The sequence below is a fragment of the Colletotrichum chrysophilum genome, assembly GCF_026319265.1.
Source record: "Colletotrichum chrysophilum strain AFK26 chromosome Unknown scaffold_26, whole genome shotgun sequence".
NCBI lineage: Eukaryota > Fungi > Ascomycota > Sordariomycetes > Glomerellales > Glomerellaceae > Colletotrichum > Colletotrichum chrysophilum.
The window spans coordinates 440420-464851 of NW_026517313.1; the positions used below are offsets into that span (position 1 = coordinate 440420).

General features: G+C 55.3%; 5 protein-coding genes across 5 annotated transcripts; 2 read left to right on the forward strand and 3 right to left on the reverse strand.

Annotated features, from left to right (window-relative positions):
* Positions 1-61: 61 nt before the first annotated feature.
* MUS81 (Crossover junction endonuclease mus81) lies at positions 62-1825 on the reverse strand (the record flags this gene model as incomplete). The annotated part of the gene is made up of 1 exon (XM_053177282.1): positions 62-1825. The coding sequence occupies one exon, from the start codon at positions 1823-1825 to the stop codon at positions 62-64; it is 1764 nt and encodes a 587-aa protein (XP_053038878.1).
* A 990-nt stretch (positions 1826-2815) lies between these two features.
* COL26b_004406 (uncharacterized protein) lies at positions 2816-4487 on the forward strand (the record flags this gene model as incomplete). Its single annotated transcript, XM_053177283.1, has 2 exons — positions 2816-3574; positions 3627-4487. 2 exons carry the CDS (start codon positions 2816-2818, stop codon positions 4485-4487), a joined length of 1620 nt encoding a protein of 539 aa, XP_053038879.1.
* Positions 4488-6018: 1531 nt separating this feature from the next.
* On the reverse strand, positions 6019-9457 carry COL26b_004407 (uncharacterized protein; the record flags this gene model as incomplete). The annotated part of the gene is made up of 2 exons (XM_053177284.1): positions 6019-8857; positions 8991-9457. 2 exons carry the CDS (start codon positions 9455-9457, stop codon positions 6019-6021), a joined length of 3306 nt encoding a protein of 1101 aa, XP_053038880.1.
* A 4483-nt stretch (positions 9458-13940) lies between these two features.
* On the reverse strand, positions 13941-16449 carry COL26b_004408 (uncharacterized protein; the record flags this gene model as incomplete). Its single annotated transcript, XM_053177285.1, has 3 exons — positions 13941-15559; positions 15624-16266; positions 16336-16449. The coding sequence occupies 3 exons, from the start codon at positions 16447-16449 to the stop codon at positions 13941-13943; spliced, it is 2376 nt and encodes a 791-aa protein (XP_053038881.1).
* A 5962-nt stretch (positions 16450-22411) lies between these two features.
* COL26b_004409 (uncharacterized protein) lies at positions 22412-23782 on the forward strand (the record flags this gene model as incomplete). The annotated part of the gene is made up of 1 exon (XM_053177286.1): positions 22412-23782. The coding sequence occupies one exon, from the start codon at positions 22412-22414 to the stop codon at positions 23780-23782; it is 1371 nt and encodes a 456-aa protein (XP_053038882.1).
* Positions 23783-24432: the final 650 nt, after the last annotated feature.

Genomic DNA, 24432 nt, shown 5'->3' on the forward strand with positions numbered 1-24432 from the left:
AACATGCTTGATTTGTACAATGCTTGCGCAGTAAACTCCATCTACTACTTCTTGAATGGCTTCATGCATCGCCCCAAACTTCTGCGAGTCGTTGGCTGACGGCTTTGGGTATTTTCTTCCGACCCACGAGGTTGGGCAATCCACTTATGACCATTTCCCGCTTTCTCTTGGTCCCCTGCTCGCCCGAGCCACACTCTTCAAACGCCTTTATCAAATCATGAGGTGTCTTCCACTTCTTCTGAATCTCTAGTGCCTTCTCCCCTGTAATGCCCCTTGTCGTCATGAGCATCTTAAGATATATGTCTCGTAATGTCATCATGTCGGACTTTGACGCGAGAGATGCGAATGCCGGGTACGTGATGTAGTAACCGGTCGATGGTTCTTTCTCACGAAGGTGCTGGAGCAGCGGGAGGTAGTTCTGCGCGGTCAAGACCGTGGTGGGGATCACCAACAGGGGCTTTCGCTCATACATCTTCTTGAGCATGAATGTCATCCGCGTCAGATAGCGGATGGTGTCGTCCATCTTCTGCGTTTTCTTAAGAAAGTAGCCATTTACCACCTGGGTCGACGCTATTGAGGACTGAATCATCTCCTCGACCTTTTGAAAGTAACTAGAATCCATGGAAATCTCTTCGATGATGTAGATGACGTTTTTGACGCCGGACTTTCGCAAGCGAAATTTCTGTTCGTGGAAACGGCCGTCTTTGACGCTGCCGACCAAGTCGTCGAGCCGCTTGCGCTCAACAATCCAATCAAGGACAACTTCGTCTCCTTCTGCGCCATGGCGGGACAGGGCAGCCGGATCGTGACATTTTGCAATCCACTGGGCATCGCCAATTTCCAAAGCCCGCACCAGAGGCTTGACGCCCTTCTTGGTCAATTCTTCTTGCATATAGTCGCGGTCCTTCAGTGCTCGGACTTCGCGATTGTCCAGTGCTAAGTGAACTGTAAACGAGCCTGGGAGCAACCGGATTGGGGTGAATTTGGGCAGTGCCGCATTGTCTGCAACGCCTGGGCCATTCGAAACGACCCCTTCATATTGTGATGAAGGCTTAGGCTGCTCAATCGGTTCAACAGAGGCAGAAGCCTCTCTCCCAATCTGGTTGAACACCGAATCCGGCCTGACGGATTCCGTGCGGGTGCTTGGTCCAGCAGCGATGTCATCTGCTTGCTCGCCCTCTGTTGTTTTCTTAATCCGCCTGGCAACATCCCAGCCATCGTCTGTAAGGGAGTAGCGTCTCTGCGGGCGGCCTTTTTCGCACACCAGGTCCTTGTCAATCAATGTCTTCATCGAGTTCCAGGCCGTGTAGAACTTGGTAGGATCACTCGGCGCGGTAAATGACGAATCGCAGTTTTCTTGGGCAAGTTCAATCAACTTCGTCTTGGTCATGCCGAGGGAGGCATCTTCGTCCAGGGTAGCGAGGGCCAGGATGAGAGCGTAGGGGCCTGAACGATATGTTGGGACGTATGGCTTGGCCTTACGTGCCTTCTTTGGTGGAGGAGCGGGCTCATCTTCTTCAGCGGCAGCGCCAAGGGATGCGCGGTCTTCCTTAGATGACCGAGGATTCTTGGGCATGGGTAGGCCGTTGGCTTCGCAGTGCTCCTTCAATTTGTCCGTAAGGCGAGACGACAGCTTGTCCCCAAAGCCTTTGAGCTGGACCAGCTGGCGTGGATGCTTGAAAGTGATGGGGCATGCCTTCAACGACTCGTAGGCATTCCTATAGGTTGTGACGCTCTTCATGCCTCGCTCTCTGGCGGTATCCAGCCACTCCTTGACCCAGTCAAGGAGCAGGGGGTTCGCATATTGCTCATGTTCGCCAGCCATGATGCTGACGTGATGGAGGAGTGCTGAGTCGTTCCAAACGGGCCATCACCAAGGGCTAAGTTTCATCTGCAGCGTTGCCTGCATCATCTCTCGGTGCGAGAAATGCGAGAGGTTGTCCGGATGCAAACAAGGCCGGGAAGGAGAAGATGCAAAGGAAAAGGGCCAAAGCCAGAAGGAAGTGCCGTGACGCGCTGACGCGAAGACTTGTTCGGGGCTAATGGATCGCGTTCACGAAGACACGTGACTCGTATTAGATCTCTGCACGGACTACTGCCGGCTGATCTGAGTCCTTAGAAGGAGGGGCTTCCAGAGGAGGGGCTCTCAGGTCTGACAACCCCACTCCTTCCATTGTGGCACTGTGGTTGCGGTGTGTTGTGGTTGGTACTGGTGCCGCATCCATCTGACTTGCATGATTCCAGGTTGATTGCATCAGGGCGGGCAGGCAGTGTCAGCTGGCTGGCGAAGCCTGTCTACGTTGGCGCCCACCAGGTAGCCTACCTATCCCGTACCTACCTATCCCGTACCTTCCTACCTCAGGTAAGGTAGGTGGGTAGGTAGGCAGGCATCCGTAGCTTACCTGCCTACCTACTACGTGCCTACCTACCTTACCTGAGGTAGGTACCTAGGTAATGGCGGGGAGCTTTGTTGAAGCCACCCACTGTTGAGGTGAGGTGAGGAAGCGTGGGGAGAAGGGGGGCGTGGAGTGGCAGCCCAGGTGCAGCCCAGGTCTCAAGGAGAGAAAACACTGGAATGGCGGCGGCCTCCACGTCACTAGCAACCCGTCACCGTCGCTGCTATTGTCGTCGTCGCCGTCGTCGTCCTTGATCGTCGCCCTCTTCCCCCACTGTTCTCCGTCAACGCCCCTGGTGTATTCTTCCCCTGCTTTAATTCACTCTTTACGTCCCCAATCGCTCCTCCGCTGTCACGTCGCCGTCGCCGTCGTCAATCGTCACTTCTAAACAATCACCACCACCATCACCACCACCCGCCATGGATGAGAAGATTATTGCCGCTTCGCAGAAGCACCCCATCGTCCCAAACCATACCTTCAAGTATGGCACTGCGGGATTCCGGATGAAGGCTGATCTTTTGGATGGAGTCACCTTCCGCGTCGGCCTCCTTTCCGGCCTCCGCAGCCGTAAGCTTAACGGTCAGACCATTGGTGTCATGATTACGGCCAGCCACAACCCTGCCGCTGACAATGGTGTCAAAATTGTTGACCCTATGGGTGATATGCTTGAGCAGGAGTGGGAGTCGTACGCTACCAAGCTTGTGAACAGCTCCTCTGACCAGGAGCTTGTCGAGAACTACAAAGCCCTGGCTTCCCAGCTGCGCATCGACCTCTCTTCTCCCGCCCGCGTTGTCTATGGTCGAGACACCCGCCCTTCGGGCCACAAGCTCGTCGCTGCCCTTGCCGACTCTTTCGAGGCCACCAACACCGAATACACCGACTACAAGATCCTCACCACTCCCCAGCTCCACTACCTCACCCGCTGCGTCAACACCGAGGGCACTCCTCAGTCCTACGGCGAGGTCAGCGAGCTTGGCTACTACAAGAAGTTTGCCGATGCTTTCGTCAAGGCCTTGAAGGGCCGCAAGGTTGACGGCCAGCTGACGGTTGACTGCTCCAACGGCGTCGGTGGTCCCAAGCTGGTCGAGTTCCTCAAGCACGTTCCCAAGGATGTCACTGGTTTTGACGTCAAGGTCGTCAACGATGACGTCCTCCGTCCTGAGGTTCTCAACCTCGACGTAAGTCCATGTATACCCAAATCATCACAATGGCATAGACTGACAGTTCTAGTGCGGAGCAGACTTTGTCAAGACCAAGCAACGCGCACCCGCTTCTCCCAAGCCCGTCCCGGGTGCTCGCTACTGCTCCTTCGATGGCGATGCCGACCGCCTGATCTACTACTACACCGACCCCGATACCGGTTTCTTCATGCTGGACGGCGACCGTATTTCGACTCTGGCTGCTTCTTTCATCGGCGATCTCGTCCGATCTGCTGGTCTGGAAAATGACCTTCGTATCGGCGTTGTTCAGACGGCCTATGCAAACGGTGCTAGCACCAACTACATTGAGAAGCATCTCGGATTGCCCGTCGTGTGCACACCTACCGGCGTCAAGCACTTGCACCACGCTGCTCTCAAGTTCGATATTGGCCCTTATTTCGAGGCCAACGGCCACGGCACTGTGCTTTTTAGCCAGGATGCCATGCGGGCTTTCCGTGAGACTAAGCCTCAGTCTCCTGCTCAGAAGGACGCTCTCGACACTCTTGCCGCTGTTGGCGATCTCATCAACCAAACCGTGGGCGATGCGCTCTCTGATATGTTGATGGTCGAGGTGATCCTTGCCCATAAGGGCTGGACTCTCAAGGACTGGGCTTCCACCTACTCGGATCTCCCCAACCGCCTCGTTCGCGTCGAGGTTGCCAACAAGGACGCCTTCCAGACGACCGACGCTGAGCGCCGCCTCAGCCATCCCGCAGGTGCCCAGGACGAGATCGATCAGTGTGTCAGAAAGTACACCAGCGCTCGTTCTTTTGCTCGTGCCAGTGGTACAGAGAACGCTTGCCGCGTGTACGCAGAGGCGGCCACTCGATCCGAGGCTGACGAACTTGCCAACAAGGTTGCGGGTATTGTGAAGCAGTACGGTGGCTTGTAGGCAGGGTATCCCAAACTGCTGAACGATAAACGACGACATATCAGTTATAGCGATGAATAAGATGACAAATGTATTTCTTTCAAGATGGGAAAAAGTTGGCGTGGTTTATTTGGACGTTAGAATCGGCAGGGCTAAATAAAAAAAAAAGTACGAAATTCACGTGAGATTTTCCTGGGTGACTCCCCTGGCGGCTTTGCAAACATCGGCGTCCTAGTCCCCGTCGTCGTCGCCATCGCTGTTGTCGCTGGTGATGTTATCCGTCGTCCCTCGTCGTCGTCCCTCGTCGTCGTCGCCTGTAGCCCTTGTTGACGTCCCTAATATTGTCGCTGTGCCTATCATTCGACCTTATTCTTTGCATTTCTTGCTGGCCAGACTCTCTCCTCCATGATGCTGGAGCTGCTGCAATGAACGTGACATCCCTCGACAGTCGGTTGAAAGCGTGATCTGCAGTCGTGTTGGGGACTCCCCTGTCGCTCAGATTGTTCCAAGCCGGGTCTGACAAGAGCTTCTCTGCGGCCCGTCCGAAAGAAGAGTGTGGGTGGTTTGTGTGTGGGTGTGGGTGGGTGTGTTTCCGACCCCTGAATCAGATCAGGTCGATCTCGGAGCTGAGGACGACCATGTGCAACTTTGGTAAGGCTTCCAGAAGCTCTCTAGCATTCTTCTCCTCTCCTTTCCCGGCAACAATGGGCTAACACACGCGCCGGAATTTCAGTTCACGGATTTGAACGAATCTTCTCATGCAAAGCGGGCATTGAGAGTTCACACACTTAGCATGTAGGCAAGGTGGTATTGGCGGCGTGGTTCAAGTCGTCAATTCTTCTGTATCATACAGGTCCTCTCTGCTCACCAACTCTTCTTGACGCTTGTCCCTCGTCCATCTCTTCCCCTACCCGTCCTTCTCTTGAATACATGCCCCTCAATACTTTTTGCGCTTTATACAATCTTACCCACGGAAGCAAGCCAGGAGCCCATACAGAGGCCGGACTGCCAAATAGCCAACAGGGAAGAAACAAAAACTAGATAATACATTACGCAAACACTTTGGTGCTTGTCCGCCCAGTAAACATATGAGGTATAAAGAATCTGCAGTCTGGCAGATGGGTTAAAAAAAATCATGTACTGTAGTTGTTCGGCCGTCAAGGGTAGGTGGTGGTCGAGGCACAGGGAAGAACCAGTTGTTGGCTCACCAGTTCGCTGTGTCGCCCCTTCCCGGAGATGGATGATGTTCTCATGTGCAGAGACATAAATCCAAGTATTAAAAAATGAATCGCATGCGCCCTTCGCTTTCCCAATGCATGGTTTGCTGGCTTTAATAGACCGGCGCCGCCACCAATGCGGTGGTCTGTACTTCAAAAAATGACAATTGTATGTGCTGACTGTTGGCGAAGGCGTCCGTAGTTGAGGGGCTGACCTGGCCCAGGTGCTCAGTCTGAAACGGGGCGCGCCGCATGCTGGTGACGGGTATACGAGGCTGTGTTATGCCGTGGCACAAACCCCTATTCGAGCAGGCGAACTCCGTCGTTTAAAGTGTTCAAGCGTTGCCGCTGAGAGACTTGAAGCGATCTTCGAAAGACTTCAGTTTCTCCTTCTCCAATTCTTGCTGGATGCGTCTGGTCTCGCGCCTCGCGGCCTCACGCTCTTCTTGTAAGGTCAGTACCTCGATTTGCGCCGTACTCATCCGGGCTATGACGTCCTGCATCTCAGAATCGGCATTCGTCAACGCCGTCTCCAGCTCCACAACCTTGACGCGCAGCCTTTCAATCTGGGTCTCGTCTTCGACGGATTGCTTAGGCATGGAGCGTGGCGACCGGGGGAAGAGAGGGGAGGGCAGAGGGCTCAAGCCGGACTTGCGAGAAGTTCGTAGGCCGTTGCCGGCAGGCGAAGGGCTCATACGACGAAGCTGAGCGTTTTGCGCATCCTTCAACTCTCTGAGCTGTTCCTCATGTCGAGTGACACGTTCTTCGGACGCAGTCTGAGCAGCTTGCAGTTGCTCTTCAAGGTTCTTGAGGCGGCTTTGGAGGCGTGTGATGCGGTCTGCGTTAGCCTTGCGGTCCGCATCTCCACGAGCCACTGCCTCTGCCAGACGATGGCGGAGCTCTGAGTTCAGAGACAATTGCTTCTGGACTTGGGTAGCGAGCTCCTCTACCCGTTGAGCGGAGACGCGAAGCTCATCCGCAAGTGCGCGCTCGCTCTCGAGATGGGCCACTTCGCTGCTGGCGAGGCTTTCCAATTGATCCTTGTATGCGGAAGCTTCATCCTTTGCAGCATCGCGTTCGAAAACTGCCGAAGAAAGGGACTGCTCAAGCCTCTGAATGGCGAGCTGAGTCGACTCGTCTTGACTGATTAAGGGGCCGTTGGCTTCAAGTTCCCTGATCTTGTCGAGGGACTCTCTGTACGCAAGCTGTAGGTCTTTGAAGGCTGCCTCAAGCGACTCTGACGTAATAGGCGCAGAAAGGGCCGAGTGGTCGACGCTGGACCGAGCCATTGAAGGCGGGATGAGAATGTCCTTCTCCTTGAGCAAGCCACGCAGCACAGCAACTTCCTCTTCGGCGCGATCGAGATCCATCTTAAGGCCGGCCAGACCCTTCTCGACTTGCCACTTTTGCTCGGCCGCTTCCTCAGCGCGCCGGCGCAACACGTTAACCTCTACGCGGAGATTGGAGATGTCCTTCTCGAAGCCCGCCTTTCGCGGCGAGGTGGACATGAGACGATCGCGCTCGACCTCCAGTGTCTTGATCTTTTTCTCGTTCTCTCGGTTCTGGAACTCTTGTCTCTCGAGCAAGCTCTTCAAGGCGTTGTGGAGAGCGTCCCTCTGGGCCTCTACGTCTTTTAGACGCTCAGACAGCTGCTCACGGGACTCGGTGACTCCAGACTTAACAGTATTCGACCGGGTCAGACCCTTGGGGGCCTTTTGGAGCGTGAAGGGGGATGCTGCTGTGACGGAACTCGACCTGGACAGTCGAGGGGCAGAGCGAATGGTGGAACTCCTAGACCGTGTCTCTTCCTGGGCTGGCTGGCCGGTGGCCTTCAGTGTCTTGTTTTCTTGCTTCAGAGCTTCCAACTCCTGCTGCATCTTCGACGATTCGTAAGTCAAGTTGGCGTACTCGGACGCCTCTGCCTCGAGGCCTTCCAGCTGGGCCTTTAATTGTGGCACGATCTCGTCTCGGAGGTTGTCGCGCTCGTTGGTGGCACTTTGGAGCTCAACTTTGAGCACAGAGAGCAGGTCTTCAAAGTTAGACTTGACCTGAACCTCTTCGCCTAGTCGGCGTCGTAGATCCTCGCAAGTATGCTCCAACTCCTTGAGGCGGTTGTTGGTATCCTCGCTATTTATTTGAGCAACGTCGACCTGAGCTGCCTTTTCCGCAAGCTCCTTAATTTGCTGATCAAGTTCGTTCCTGCGTGTGCGTTCCTCCTGCAACTTGTTGGTCAACTCCAAGCGCATAGACGCCTTTTCTTGTTCCGCGCGTCTCTGGACCTTTTCAATCTCCTCCTTGTTCTGGTCAAATTCACTAAACTTGGCGGAGCTGTAGCCTGAGTCGGAAAAGTAGTCACTGGTTCGCTTGCCGGGAGCTTGAGGGTTGTTGATCTCGGATTGCAGTCGATCAACCAAATCTTCGAGATCCATCTCGCGCCGGATGGACGAGGCCAGTTCGGCGCTGATGGCCTTCAGCTCGTCCTCCATCTCCTCGATTTGAATCGATGGTGCTAGGGAGGAATAAGGTGGTGTTTGCAAGTGTGATTCGCAATAGCCCAGGGCGTTTGTGGGTGTAGCATTCCTCTTTGAGGGTTCTGGCAGAAGTGAGGGCACTCCGGTTGTGAGAGGAGTGTCATCTGTCAGAGTGGCACGTCGTGGTGATGCGAAGGGTGATGAAAGAGACGAGAACTCGGTTGTCGACGGCGACGGCGATCCTCCCCAACCAAAGAAGTTGGCAAGTTTGGAGGAGCCGGGTGACTTAGGCAACGGCTTGTTGATCGACGGTGTCGGAGTCGCTGAGGTTGATGGAGTTATAGACAGAGGCGCGTCGAGCACTGTTGTGACTGTCTGTGATGAATCTTGTCGATTCAACGAAAGATTCAGATGAGGAGGGGTAGGTTTGGTAGCGGGTAAGGACATGATAGAGTTCTCATTAGTGTTGTGACTGTAGGTTGACTCGGAATCTTCGTCCGTGTCCTCCTCCTCCTCTTCGATGATCGGGTGAGGTATCGCTTTCGGCAACCTCGGGGAGAAGGTTGGGGTGACGTCGGCGGTCAGGTAGGCAGCTTCTGACAGGCCGTCTGAAGGTTTTGTTTGAGGAGCTGCAAGGTTGGTGCTTGGGATGTTTCGCGAGGCAAAGTGAGCCGCGTCGTCTGAGATGTCGGCAGGTGGGGGACTGTTTGCGGAAAGACAGTGTCTGGTTAGCCAGAGCTGAGGGGAGGTTGTCTTCAGGCAGGCAATGACCCGGCAATGACAGAGCGATGTTGGACGAAGGTCGGCAAAGAGAAGAAGAGGCAGGAAAGACTCACGGCTTGTCAAGCTTCTGATGAGCGGCGGGAGGCGCAAACAGAGGTCGTACGTCCTCTGAGGGATACTCGTACAGAGTAGGGCTGTCGACGGAATAAGACCGCGAGAAACGTGTCTCGGGCATGGGCAAGTCACCGGGTGACAGGATAGCTGGGCTACTGGAACCGGAGCCGTAGCTAGCAGCTATCTGGGAGGCGGTAGAAGAAAGAGGCTTGCGCTTGAAGGCCTTGGCGGTATTGAAGGTGGGCGTTATGACAGCGACGGGAAGGGTCTGCGATCTGGTGCGGCCGGGTGAGGGCGAAGGGGAGGTTGCAGCGTGGTGGGAATCGCGGTAGGGTGGTCGGCCCCGTGGTACATCAGATGAAGCGTTGAGAGTATCAGAATTGGAAGGGAGTCCCACGGCAAGGTTTTGGCGTTCGAGTGAAAGGTCGAGACGGGCGGGACGGGGATGGGGATCGCGTTGAGCCATGGCTTTGGTCGACATCTGAGCGGATGTGGCTTTCTCTATGAATGGTTGTTATCTCGCAGGGAGAAGGAGAGAGATTGGAACCATGGGCTGAACCTGAACCTGAACCAGAGCCGACGAGAGATGATCATGTCCAAGTCCACGCTCCATTGGAAAAGGACGGCACAATAAGAGGAAATGGGACTTGTATTGGGGGGGCAATTGAGAGGCAGAGGATCAAAGAGGGCATAGGGTGGGATTGGAAACGGCGACTGGTCGAAAAGGGGCCATGTTCGCGCGCAAGGACCCTTGGAGATGGAGGAGTGGAGAGGTCGTCGTAGCGCCCAGGTGCCCTCGCCCTCCACTACCCACCCACGGTGCCGCCCCCCGGTGCCTGGCTCTTTTTTGGCGCCATTTCCCGTTTTGGCGCTTTGGTGTGGGTGTCCCAGCAATTGGATGGAACGGTGCCTGGAACCATTTCCTGACTGCTGCGTCCATAATCCAAATTTGTACGTACCTACGGCGTGCGCGGTACCGTAGCAATGGGCGATGCGCCTGTATTCGTACACAGGCTGCACGCAGGTGCGTTTTTGTGCGAGTACCTGACATCCATGATACGACGGATGCCGGGGCCGAAACAGCTCGGAGGTGTGATTTGTCGCCAATGTCGATTGATTACAGGGTGATCTGAGAGTATCTGTAGGAGGAATTAAGGAAAAGATCCGGCGGGAGGCAGCCGCCGTATAGTAGCCGACTGAAAGAAAGCTACTGGATGTGCAAAGGCATTGTCAATGTCAACAACGAACGGATGTGTTCTCCATGGTTTGCAGCAGAGAACTCTTTTTTTCCTCCCGTCCCCAAGGCCCAGCCAGAGACATGGCCTGGCCGCCATCCAAACGAGATGGAAGACGGGAGCTTGGTGCAGCAAGGAGCCCGGCGGTACCTTGCAGAGGGCTTGCTAGGTTCCCTGCTGGCGGCAGGGGTGAGACAACCGTTTTTCGACGAATTTGAGCTGGTGCAATTTTAGCGTGTGGGGCTGCCCCCGTCCAATCAGCCGACGACCTTACTATTACTTAGTAGGACTTCCACTTCCACCTTTCATCTCTGTTCACCTCAGGCTTCACCAGGAACCGTGAAGGTTCGCCCACCATGCATTATCCCGTCTGCAGTCCAGAGCGCGCGCCTCCATGTCGCGCTGCCGTGTTTCCCGCCAGTTCCTTAGGTCCTGCTGATAGATAGCCTCTTGCTTTGCTTTGCATTGCCGCCGTCTGTCCAACTTTGATTTGGTCTCCTCACCCTCCCTCAGGCACAGATGACACCTGCGAGGTCCGTCCCTGCCTGACCTCCATGTGCCCGTCCACAAACTCACGGCAGCAACCTCGGAATACCTCAGCTTCCCTACCTATACCATTGGAGCTTCCATGCATCCATCGTACCTGCATTCTACGGCGTCTACCGTCCAGTCTCCCAGAAATCGTGGCTTTCATTCTGCAGGCGTGCAGGCATGCATGACTTTGGTCTCTGACCAAGATATGATGAAGCCATCTCACCAACGTTATGCTTCCGTCTCTGCTGATGGCTTCATGCTCCACCACTGCTGACCACCACGACCGACGCCCGGCTCTGGGGAAAGCTGTCATCTGCCAGAAGCCACATGCCATCCCGCCGCCGTGTCCGTCTTTTCTTTCGTCGACTCGTCTCGCGTTTCGTTCTGTGACCCGACACAGAGACAAGAAAGCCAAAATAGCGACTACGATATTGACCAGGAAACTTAGCCTTTCCCACCTAAAACACCGGCAGCCAGCCCGAACTCGTTGCCACCTTACCTCGCCGAAGCCGCACCGAACAAACAAAAAACTACCTTAGTTGGCCTTGGCTTTTTTTCTGCCAATGTTTCGTGCGTGTCGTCGAAACATTGACACCATCAGACGCCATGACAGCTGCAAGCCTCCTTGTTTCCGCCTCGTCAACTCTCTCTCTCTCTCTCTACAACCCACGCAGCCGCGGCCTCACGCGGTAGGTAGTTCCCTACCTCGAAGGTTCAATCCCTTCCTGGCATTCCCCATAACCTCCACCACCAACAGGGAGTACACAACGACAACATATGCTACCCACCAATTTCATGCCCAGTCGTCTGGGCATCGAATTCTGCTCCCCATCGAAAACCAACGTCGGCAACCCCTTGCGTGAACTCCATTTCAGCTCAGCTCAACTCAACCGAACCCAGCGACTAGCTCTCGGTTCTCGATGCACAGACGCCGATTCCGATTCGGTCGAACGCATACCATACAACACTCACTGTGCTACGAAGTTTGCTTTTCCGGACACTGATAGAATTTGTCTCCAGACTCTGGCCAAACAGTCACGTTGCAACGTCAACGCATACGTTGCCCAAAGGACTTAAAAAAACCCAAGCCTCTCTCATGAGCATGCCCAATATGGAATAGGGGCCTCAGCTCCAACATCACATAGCGTTCAAACATTCTGCCGAAACCAACCCTCTGGGCGAGACGCCTGCGCCGGCGACTGACTGAGCAGCCGCTCGACTGTTGACAGTCACACAGCACTCTTCGCCGATCTCCCTCCAGCCAGGCGACTAACGTTGTTTCCATTGTTTAGCGTCGACGGCAAAAGCAATGGAACTCTGAGCCTGGTGCCACAATGAACGACAATTGGCTAGCATATCGACCCCAAGATCTTGTGTGAATTCCACTCGATCATCCCCCACAGCCTGCATCGTGAATTCGTGATTGGACTTTGCACCGATGCGCTCCCCTGAAGCGGCTGTGCTCGCAATCTCTTCATTGGCCCTCGGCCAGGAACAATCACGTCCAAAAGTGGAATAGCGTCAGGGACAGACACCCTGATATGTGCCCACCCCTGACCGGAGCAATGTCGACTCGTGCGCCTCGGAAGATCACTTGCTTTTTGGATCAACCGGGGGCGCATCATAATTGCTGGTGCGTCTGGGCCAGACGCAGACCCAATCGTTACCGATGTTCCCATCAATTGCGGCGGCAATGCTGTGCAAGTGATCGTTTTGAAAAAGAAAAGCCTACGGAGCCGACGTCACTCAACACCCGAGAACTAATACTATTCTCCGTCCGTGAACGAACTGCTTAAGCCTTTCATGCGTGCGGTCCCAGACAACAAAACATCCGAAAAGAACGCGTATTCGTAGTCGGCAGTAAGGCGGCTGCATCTCAGTTGGGTGGTGCTACATACGATGCAGACAATATGCATCTGGTTCCAATTCGGACGGTCTTGCTTTGAACAGCAAGGGATTGTAATTACCATCTCCGCGATGGGTGGACACTAGACAAGAACGGCTGCTTTTGGTTGAGGATCATCGGACATCTTCATCCGGGGTGGCTACTGGCAGGCAATGATCAGCGAGGCGATGCTAAATCCCTGCTCTTGTCATCTGGCGTGGCTTTGGCGGGGTGGTTATTCAGCGCCGCAATTTCATCTCCCACAATGTCGGTCGATGAATGACCTCCTCAAATGAACACTGGCTCCTATCATGCTAGCGATTATTTTGGGACGCCACTCTGCCTTCTAGGCGCCCGTGTCATTTAACCCTGTGTAGAACAAACTGCGGGCAGACGGCAATCCGCAGCAACCCGAGCGGCTCATCGGGAATTGATGGGTTCCAGACACAAATCCGTCAATGTTCCGCTTTCATGCGGCGGCTCCCACCCGTATTCGGCTGTCCGAAGCCATCGCACCCGGACCACATTTTCCACTACCCTCTCCCCGGGCCCCTTTCCGGCGCGTGACACCGGACGTGGCGCCGCTACCGCCGGCGCCGATAAATTATGGGGCTGTTTCTACTTTCGGCTCTCCTCGTGCGTTTTCTCAAGGTTTTTTTTCTTTTTTCTTTTTTTCAACAATCGTGACTACAACTCTCCCAGCGCGTCTCGTTGAGCTCAAGAAATGCCATGCAGATGAACTTGTGTCAGGCATCCCACAGCAGCTTCTTTCCTCATGCGGGGCTTATGATGTGACACTCTAATCCATCATCCGTTGCCCACCGCCGTCAGTGTATCTAGGTGAGCTACATCGAGTATGATAAATCGTCTTGGCTAAAGGAACCCCTCTTGACTCGAAAGTCTTCTAGGAGAAGCTTTCTTGCAGCGCCTCCGCTGGGATGACGCACCGCCGCGTTTCACTCGCCGGCTGTGGAAGTAATACTTTTGCTCACCGGGGGAGCTGGGGTGGTAAATGCCATGTCCCTCCTCACAAATATACTTCCAAGATTTCACAGCTACTACGGACTCAATTCTGGTTTGAACAGTTTGAAATTTGTACAGACTAAGAAATCATTGGCCTACATAAAAAAATAAACAAGTCCCAGAGGTATGATTGCCCAACCATAAAACAAAAGGGCGTAACGCGGCCATTGACTTTAGTTATACCGACCGAAACCCCATAGCATGCAAAATAAGTACGCCTACACCACCCAATTCACATAACTACCCATTCATTGCACCTTCATACTGCCCCTTTATGACCTGGCAGCGGCAGCGGCCTTGGCCATGGTGTTCAGAGCGGAACCGTTCTTGAACCACTCAATCTGGGGGGCGTTGAAGGTGTGGGAGAGCTTGATCTCAAAGTCGGCGCTGCCGTCGGCAGGGTGTACGACCATGGTCAGAGGCTTGCCAACCTCGAGCTCGGTGGCAAGGATGTCGACCTTGTCCTCGGGCTTGATCTTGTCGTAGTCGGCGGGGTCGGAGAAGGTGAGAGGAAGCATGCCCTGCTTCTTCAGGTTGGTCTCGTGGATACGAGCGAAGGAACGGGTGATGATGGCAAGACCACCCAGGTGACGGGGCTCAAGAGCGGCGTGCTCACGGGAAGAACCCTCGCCGTAGTTCCAGTCACCAATGACAACCCACTTGATGCCCTTGGCCTTGTAGTCACGGGCGACAGCGGGGACAGCATCCCACTCGCCAGTGGTGTAGTTGTGGACCTTGTTGGCCTCACCGTTAGCCTCGTTGATGGCACCGATGAGCATGTTGTTGGAGATGTTGTCCAAGTGGCCACGGTACTTCAACCAGGGACCGGCCATGGAAATGTGGTCAGTGGTGGTCTTTCCCTTGGCCTTGATCAGGATGGGGATGTTCTTGACGTCCTTACCATCCCAAGCGTTGAAGGGAGACAGAACCTGAAGACGGTCGGAAGAGGGAGAAACCTGGACATTGACGGTGCTGCGGTCGGCGGGAGGGGCCTGGTAGGTGTTCTGGCCGGGGTCGTAGCCGTGGACGGGGAGACCATCGCCAGAGGGAGGCTTGAGCATGAACTCGTTGCCGTCCTTGTCCTTGAGCTTGTCGGTAAGGGGGTTGAAGTGGAGGCTGCCGGCAACGGTCATGGCAACGACCAAGTCGGGGGAGGTGACGAAGGAGTGGGTGGCGGGGTTACCGTCATTGCGGCCGGTGAAGTTACGGTTGTACGAGGAGATGATGGAGTTGGGGGTGCCCTTCTTGACGTCCTGACGATCCCACTGACCAATGCAGGGGCCGCAGGCGTTGGCGAGAACAACACCGCCGTACTCCTCGAAGGTCTGGAGCTGACCATCGCGGGCGATGGTAGCACGAATCTGCTCAGAACCGGGAGTAATGGTGAAGATGGCCTTGGACTTGATGCCGTGGTCGAGAGCGTCACGGGCAATAGAGGCGGCGCGGGACATGTCCTCGTAGGAGGAGTTGGTGCAAGAACCAATCAGACCGACCTTGAGCTCCTCGGGCCAGTTGTTGGCCTTGACAGCCTCGGAGAACTTGGAGATGGGAGTGGCCAGATCGGGGGTGAAGGGGCCGTTGATGTGGGGCTCGAGCTCGGACAGGTTGATCTCGATGAGCTGGTCGTACTCGGCACCCTCATCCTCGCGGAGGTCCTTGGCGTAGACGCGGGCGAAGTCACCGATATCCTTGCGCTTGGTGGCGGCGAGGTAGTCGTACATGCGGTCGTTGAAGGGGAACAGGGAGGTAGTGGCACCAATCTCGGCACCCATGTTGCAGATGGTACCCATACCGGTGGCAGAGATCTGGTCAACACCAGGGCCGTGGTACTCGACAATAGCACCGGTTCCACCCTTGACGGTCAGGATACCAGCGACCTTGAGGATGATGTCTGGAGGTTGTCAGTATGCGAGACACGGAACTGGGCGTATAGATTCTTCATGCGAGCAACTTACCCTTAGGAGTAGTCCAGCCAGACATCTCACCAGTGAGCTTGACACCAATAACCTTAGGGGCCTTCAGCTCCCAGGGCAGGTTGGCCATAACATCGACGGCATCGGCACCACCGACACCGATGGCGCACATGCCGAGACCACCAGCGTTGGGGGTGTGGGAGTCGGTTCCGATCAGCAGACCACCGGGGAAAGCGTAGTTCTCGAGGACGATCTGATGGATGATACCAGAGCCGGGCTTCCAGAAACCGATGTTGTACTTGGCGCAAGCAGAGGACAGGAAGTCGTAGACCTCCTTGTTGATACCGACAGCACGGGCAAGATCCTTCTCGCCACCGACCTGAGCCTCGATCAAGTGATCACAGTGGACAGTGGTGGGGTTAGCGACGGAAGGCATGCCAGCAGACATGAACTGAAGAATAGCCATCTGGGCAGTGGCATCCTGGCAAGCAACGCGGTCGGGGCGAAGCTTCAGGTATGAGACACCACGCTCGATTTCCTGCTCGGCGGGCTTGTCAAGATGCGAGTAAAGAATCTTCTCGGCGTAGGTGAGGGGCTTGTTGAGACGCTTGCGCACAATGGCAAGGTTCTCAGACATCTTCTTGTAGTTGATGAAGTTGCTCTCCTCGTGAATGTTTTGCCTGACCTGTGTTTCCGGCGAGTCAGCTACTGCTTCTTCCGTGGCTGATCAGTCAAATGATGGTTCTCAGCTTACCTTGCGGTCGAGGGGAGAGTCAGAGACGGTAGCCATACGGCGCAGTCCCAGACTGGCACTGGCAGCCGTGCGGCTCCGGGCAACAGAGCCCAGGAGCTGTCTTGAGGCCAACATGGCTGAAATCGATGCAGCGAGAAGCTGTCACTGTTCAATTGTGATGGAGTGGAGAGTGTTGGAGCGGTGGTAAAGCTCTAACGGGTATCTCAGTGCCCTGGCCTTTGGGAAGGGGGACTTTGTTTTGGAGGAGGGGGAGGATGGGAGGGGAGGATGAAGAAAGAAAAAGAATATTAAGAGGAGGAAAATAAGAAGGTGGAGAGGTTTTCCGGCGAAGATGGGAAGTAGTAGAAGAAGGTTCCCCTCGGCACCGGCTGGGGGTGGCAGTAAAAGGCTCGTCCACCCTTTGCCTTGCGAAAAGGTGCGAGTGTGCCATGGTCTTTCCGCCCTCACTCCGGCGTGTGAGACGCTCCTCCGCCCTCCCACGGTGCGTGCTCGGCACAAGTTGGGCTGGCAATGGGTGGTTGCCGCGCTCCTGTGTGGACTGTGGAGAGGAGCAGGGTCGGCCAGGTGGGCTTGCTCGGCTATGACGAAGGCGACAGCGGCCCAGCGGGCCAATCACACGAATTGGATTATTTTCACTCAGCAGCAAAAAGCTGTCGCGACTGGAAAGTGGGGCTTCTGTAGAACCTGCCTGAGTGTGCCTGCACCACGACGGCGACGCCTGTGGCCGGGTGTGGGGACCTGCCTACCTTCAATGGAACACTGGACCACGACCGCAGCTGCTGCATCCATGGGGCTGGAGGTACTTTGCCGTCACAGGATGCACCGTACCGGCCATGTACCTTTTGTTTTTGTCTCCTTCTTTGCTCCCCATCACTGCAACTGCAGTCTGCATTCGATTGCGGGTTGCTGCGTAATTTTTTGCTCCCCTCTGGCTTTTTCTTTACCCATCGCCATTATCCCACTTGCCCGCCAGCCCGTCGTCCCGCATTCTCGTACACAATCTATCTCCATCCATTACCTACGACATGGAGAAAGCTTGCAAGGAGGTGAGGGACCGGAGGGTTGCCGTCGAGCGAGATACGGATTCTCATGTCCTTGTTTCCGTCCAGGTCGAGACTCAAGCCCGCCGGTTTCTCCGTACCCCCAAGAGCAACCTTACCACAACTCGCAACTCGAGTCTGGGTTGTGCCGCGGTGGCGGCTGGCTTGGTATCTGGTTTCGGCAAAGGAAGAATCAGGTAATTGCCTAGTGTACAAATATGCACATGGCAGGTTGGCTGCTGCGGTACAGGTATTGTAGCGTGCCCTCCCACATTTTGCCAAACGTGTTCAGCGAATAATGCGGCAGCCAATAGAAAGATGATGGGAACCGAACGTCACTAATGGACGTGCCCAGGACACTTTCCTGCCCTGGATGCCGTCATCGTCGTCTTCTGCTCGTTGCGGTGCCTACACCATACCTTGGTCTGACTTGAATGAAGTCGAACCTACGCGCATTGCATCCTGCCTCGTTGCTAGCGGTATGCAAAACTCAATTGACAGTCTGGCATATTTGACAGCACCTACCTGCGCATCCGACCGCCCGGCCGATGGCCGACCTTAATGAACACGGTCGATCACAAAAAAAAGAGAACAGACTGGACTCTCCGTGGGCCCCGCCCGGAAACGAGACTAACCCCCATGAAGGAGGGGCAGTCCCCTCCAACGACCCCGGGGCCACCGCTGTTGCGACCTGTGTTGCTGCTGATGCTCATGCTGATGCTGCACCGGGCTGGCTACGACTCCATCGTGTGAAGACGTGTGTACCTGGGACTCAGGGCCATGCAAGTACTGCATAGTACCTCTGGCGTAGCATCTTGTGCGCGCTATCAAGTACCCGACGACGCCGACCACCGCCCTCTGCTCCGGCGTTTTCTTACTGCGACAGGGGGCATGGCGACGCGGACAAGTGCATCCCCACACGTCGCCGGAGGGAATCGCGACGAAGCAGTGTCGAGTTCGGGCAGCTGTAACTCAATGCAGAGAAGCACACGGAACGGCACCGACGGCGGCTTCGAGAAGACCAACTCCAGGAGTGTTCCAGTCGCAAGAGCCGCGTCTCAGACTTTTCGAATGCGGCCTCTGCAGCAGGCGGCAGAGTCATGTCGCCGAAGCTGTGGTCGCAGTAGGGCATCTGCAGTAGGGCAATCGAGAATGGGTACTTTATCCAATGTACATTAAGCTCCCGTCCAGCCGGCTCGGTTCCTGTGGGTGCCCGCAGCAAGATGAGCAAAAGATACATACCTGACTGCTGCCGTTTGCTCCTCTCTTACTAAGTCTCCTTAGTAAGTAAAGGCTCTTCGTCCACACGGCAGCCACACACTAAAGGCACCTGGAAAGAGGACACTCACCTACGTCGACTCGAGGGCGCGAACCACGTCTGTATCAAAGACCCCGTGATGCCGTCTCCAGACTTCAGGCACTACGTCGCCTACCTCGTCGAGGAATTGGAAAGTCCCGCAATAGGCGAGAAATGATTTGCTGCGAGGTGTCTCGGGCATCGAGGAGGTCGAGGCATGCGGTTCCTGCTGTTAGTGTGCCGCCATCGGCTCCGCCGCCGGAAACAGGTCGAGGGCTCGGTGCGGTGCCTGTGTCTGCACTAACGTGGGCTACCTGACCCTGCTTCCGTGGTTTGCGCCCAATCACCAGGGGCAATTACAATATCAGCCAATTTTCTTTGGTCTGGAGACCTCGATTTTTTTTTCTCCCCTCGCACGCCTGCAAGTCCGGGGCGGGGGGAGGGGGTGCCAGGTGCTCCTCCTGGAGACGAGCCTCGTCTCTGCGGGACCTTGGACCCCTGTCGCATCGTGCTTCCGTCGGTGGCAGTGTGGATGATGAAGAGCCTCGGGAGGCTTCGGTCGCAAGCTTTATATCTCGTAGTTCCGGATCTGCCCTCGGGCGGAAGGAGGAGTTATGATAGGAGATAGTCTCGCCTCGCCCGAGGCAACGTCCGAGCTTGTCGCTTATCATCGCCACGACGCCGATTGGCTGCGCAGTTCCTTCTGCGAACCGGTCTCAACCAACTCACTCTCACTGGCACTTTTGTTATGTAACACTCCCTTCCCAGGAATCCGACGGTGATGATGCTGGTTGCTTCCCCACATTGGAAGATCATGGTGCATAACAGTTAACATCACCATGACTGCTTCAGCAAGTGCTGCGGCAAAAGAGATGCCCACCTCTTTGAGCTCCAAGATGCACATCCACGGGAATCTTGCAAAGTTATATTTGGCCTCGCTTTCTGACCTAGTAGTCTTGGAGACCAGATTCAGCATGAGTGGATTCACTACTCAAGGCATCGTCAAATCCGCCGATGGACGAGTCGTTCACTGAGCAAGGCTTCTGCGATCCTCTGCTCCTGGAAAGCTCATTGGGGCAATCATTCATCAACGCATCTGACTTGCAAACATCGGAACGTGCAAGTTTGTGTTCATCTCACCTCTGGGCAGACCGGGTCATTCTTAGTTGTCTGATGCCACGCGGCTAACCATCGAATACCGCACGAGACAGTAGGAAGCGCAAGCTATCATCAATCATCTGAGTTTGCGTTCACGAAACAAAATTCTGATCACAGTCGCTAATCATGGTCCGACAGGTGTAGCACGCCAAAGGCAGCCTTCCAAGTTGGCGAATTCAATCGCGTCCATCTCAATCACCATCAGCGCTTGTCTTTTTTTCTTTTTCTCTTTCTCACTCTGTCCCTCTCAATCACTTTTGAACCAGCGACAGAGTGATTAAATAGGTACGATGCGGAGCTTGTAGAAAGGTATGCGAAAGGTCCACCTTTCAAGCGCCGTTCTATCTCTAAATGTAGAACCGCTGCCGCAACTCAGGGTACTGGATTCAATGGCTCTTACCAAAGTATGCAGGCGATGATATGATCGTGAGCGTACGCTCCTTGAGTGCTGAGTGGCCTCCGATCCGCAGTGGCACGATTGACGGTGCTATTTTTATCAACCTTGCGCTCGGAATGGTCCATTTGATCTCTGCCCGCCTTCCGAGTGCGGCCGGCACGTTTATGGCGGTTGAGAATATATCGCATGGCTGGCGGCGCCTCGGTCGATTATTGCAATAGGAGCACAAGGTGCTTCTGCTCTGCTTCTGGACATCTTGAGCAGCTTTCCTGGTTTTTCTCCTTGTTGCCTACAGCCGTTGATGGGGTTTAGAGGGCCCTTTGGTGGTCTAAAATAGGAATACGAGGTTCGCAGCGCGCGTAGTGGGAGACCCCGGGCGACGGTGGCTGGTAGCCGCAGACGCGACTCGTCGGGCTGGAATAGCTTCAACCCACGTCACAATTTCCCGTGTCGGCGGGCGATATGCTGCGATTCGGGCTTGGCCACTGCTGTCGGCGTTGATAGCGCCGTGTCCTTCACCGACAACTCGGATCTGCACATCGGGGCTGGCTGCAAACAGGGAAAACGAGGTCAAGCAATGGAGGGATTAACCAACGGGGTTGTCTCATACGCACCGGAAGATGGCAGGCGGACCTTAGGACCGACCTGACTCTCACAACACCTGAGCATCAAGCGACAAGCTATGCGGGACTCACGACAATGCGCGGGAGTTGTAGAGAAGACAGCAAGGCAGGCGCCTGTCAGAAATGCGCGTGAGAGGTTCTCGGCAATGTGCGTGCTTCGTAAGGCTGAGTTGAGTCGGCGGAACGTACATGACAGTTCTGGGTTGCTTACAAAATGCCTGGGCAAAAATAGCAGGGCGATTACTTATGTGACGCAATGGGTCATATGGGGAATGCCGGGGTGAGAAAAGAAGCATCCCAGACCTCGTGTCTGCAGACGGGGGTTGGGTGTGCGGTCTACCCTCTCGTTCGCCCACTCGTTCGTACCAGCGGCATGGGAACGCTGGCGTCGGAGGAAAGCGACCAGCGGTGGTTGTAGTGTGTCCCTTTGGAGACAATGCATATGCAGATGAGCCAACACTTCTCGGCGAGGCGAAAGGAAGAAAAGGAAAAGAAGAACATTGTTGGCGTCGAGCTCAGTTGCTCTCGTGTGAAGCTGTCAGCCACAGACAGGGCTCTGGTTTGTTGCCTGTTTTGGAACACAGTCTCTCACACGGCCCAGAGCACTCACTTCTGTGTGTCTTGTTTGGTCTAGTCATATCGTAAATAACCATGCCGTTGACAGGACGGGATAGGAAGGACAGGAACGCCGAGAGCTAGATGCCGGCCACAACGACGGGAAACGATGCACCATAACTCAAATTCAGCTGCATGACCCATCGGGCAAGATCTCGCCTTCCCTGCCTCCCAGTTCCAGACGTAGCCTAGCTGACACACCACCCCGAACGACACCCCATCCTGGGGTGGGAACCGGGTCGAACATCAGGGCAACAGTTTTTCGCACCGCGCATCTGTTCCTCGTCGGTACCGCGCGCTTCATTGTCGCCTTGTTCCGTTTGCTTCTTCTTTTCCTCTCCTTCTCTTGTCTCTTCCAAGCCGCAACGAAGGTCCTTACTTCCACGTCAATCCCTTCCTTACACACGCTTACTCACGAGCGACGTTCGATGACCTGACCGGAACAGCCATGCTCCCGATGTTGGCGTTCTGAATAGACGCTTACTCCGTCCGGGCTACCATCATCTTCTTCTCGGTTCATCAAACGTCTTCTTGTGTGGCTCGTGTGAGCGTGCGAGCTCGTGAGGAAGAGCAGCCCACGCGGACCGCAACTCACACCCAAACCCATCCCACCTCCATATAAGGAGGACCGCCACCGACGGCGGGCTTGATTGTGCCCCTCCTCGGACTTCCTCACCATGTCCATCAAGCATTGCGGAGCACCGCCTGAGCCGAACAGACAAGAGAAAACCCGGGGGTATCATCAAAGTTCAGTCCTGCTAAGAGGGAAGAAACATCAACAACGCGGAAGCCCGTCGGCCGTTGCGGAGTTCCACCCACGCCAAAAGCGGAGAGCCGCAACCGCAACCGCTCCCGCTACCGCTCCCGCTACCGCTCCGGACCGGCGACGACCACCCACCCCGTCTCTACGGCCCCAGAGCTGCCGCACCCTCCGTCACTTGACACAATGTCAGGCCCCTCAAGCTCCTCGTCTCCTCTAATATCAACCAGACGCCGTGCCTGCACGGCATGCCAGCAAGCTAAGCGTCGTTGCGACCAGCGGCTGCCACGATGTGGCCGGTGCACTCAAAAGGGGTTCGAGGACTGCAACTATCCGTCCCTTGAGGCCGCTGTCGCCGCAGCAGACTTCAACTTCTTCACCGATGTTCTCAGCGGCTCCGCGGCAACGCCGGACTCTCTGCAAAACATCATGCCGGTGCCAGTCGTGCCTGACACCGAGAACTCGTGGTCAATGTTCTACAACAACAATAACAACACGGCCGCGGGTCCGACGCCATCACCATCGCTGCTACCGCCGCCGAGCAGTGAATTCGTCTCCCGAGACACCGTGACGTACTGCAGCGAGCAGTTCAGGAACTACCCCCGGCGCTGGGTCAGCCAGAATGGCGTAGCCCCCTTTATACATCCGGCTCTCTACCTCCCTACGACGAACGGCGCCGACGGACTGCCGCCAGTTCTGCAAGACTGTTTCTGCGCATGCGCAGCATACTCAGCCAAGAACGACGAAAACGCCGCCCTCGTGCTAGGCGTCATCGAAGCCAAGGCGACCTCCCTTCTTTACGTCCCAGAGCAGGCGACATGGACTCTGCCACAACAGGTCGCGGCGCTACAGGCTCTCGTCATGTATCAGATCATGCGCTGGTTCGATGGCGATATCCGTCAGCGCGTGCTGGCGGACTCTGTGGAGCCTGTCCTCGCAACGTGGACGTCCGCACTGCAGTCACGCGTTGGCGCGGGGGTATTTTCGACGGAGGAAGCAATACCCTCCGTCGTCCTCCCGGAGTCGCACATTCCGCCACCACAGCAGTCTTCATCGTCCTCCTCAACGTATCAACACGAAGGCCTCTCGCCAGGCAATTCTCGCTCCAACACGCCCGGCAGACTTGCCAAAGAGGAACTGAAGGCCGTCTGGCGCCGCTGGTTGATGGCGGAGACGATCCGCCGCGTGCTCGTCATGGCACACCTCGTCCGCGCGGTATACGCGACGGCTAAACAAGGAGGGGGCTACGGGAAGCCCCGGGGCGGCGGTGGCGGCGGCGGCGGGCATCACCGGGCTGGGGCCCACCATCAAATCCTGAGCCTCTCGGACATGAGCTTCACGGCCCAGGCGAGGTTATGGGCAGCAACGACAGCAGAGCGGTGGAATAGATCGCGTGAAGGCGATACCCCTTGGTGGGTTGGCGGGATGGACTTTTCCGGTCTCCTGGCGCTCGCAGACCCAAGAGATGTGGATGAGTTTACGGTTCTGCTCGCCGTTGTGTTTCATGATAAAGACACCATCGAGGACTGGATGAATCATGGCCCTAATAGCATGTGATGAGTATGGTTTCTCGTATGGAAACGAAGACTTTTAGAAGTAGAAAACGAAAAGGGAAGGGAGGGGGGCATTTTTGTTTTTCCTCGTTAGTTTCTTTTCGTTTTGAGAGAATTGCGTCAGCCAGACCGGCGTTTCGGCGGGGATGGTCTCGTTTCGTGCATCATCAGCGTTGTCATCAGGCATTTTCTTTTTTCCCCTATTGGTCTGTAGATAGTTGCGGATCTCTTACGGTTTTTTTTTTTTCACGCCTTTCGCAAACGGTTTTCAACAGAAAAAAAGGGGATGGTTTAGAGGGACTTGATATCCAGAGGGCTCGAGTGCATAGCATGGTGGATGAGTGCGATGACAGCAGTAGTACGGCCAAAAAGCTTCACATAGATAAATTAGTACAGACATGTTAGAATAGCACAGGGCATTTTGTGACGCAATGTTGTTGTATTGTACATAAACAAGCATTGTAATATACTTGAAGCTCGTTGGGGCTATGTTACTTGCGGGTTTTACCTTGACGAGACGCGAGCATCAAAACACCAACCTCAAGACCATCGCCGCCTAGCGTCCTCTTGTCTTGTGCGTTTTGGAAAGATAGCTACACACCGGCAGAAGAAGCTGCGGGGTTGATATTACTGGGCCGCTGTCAATGATCAGAA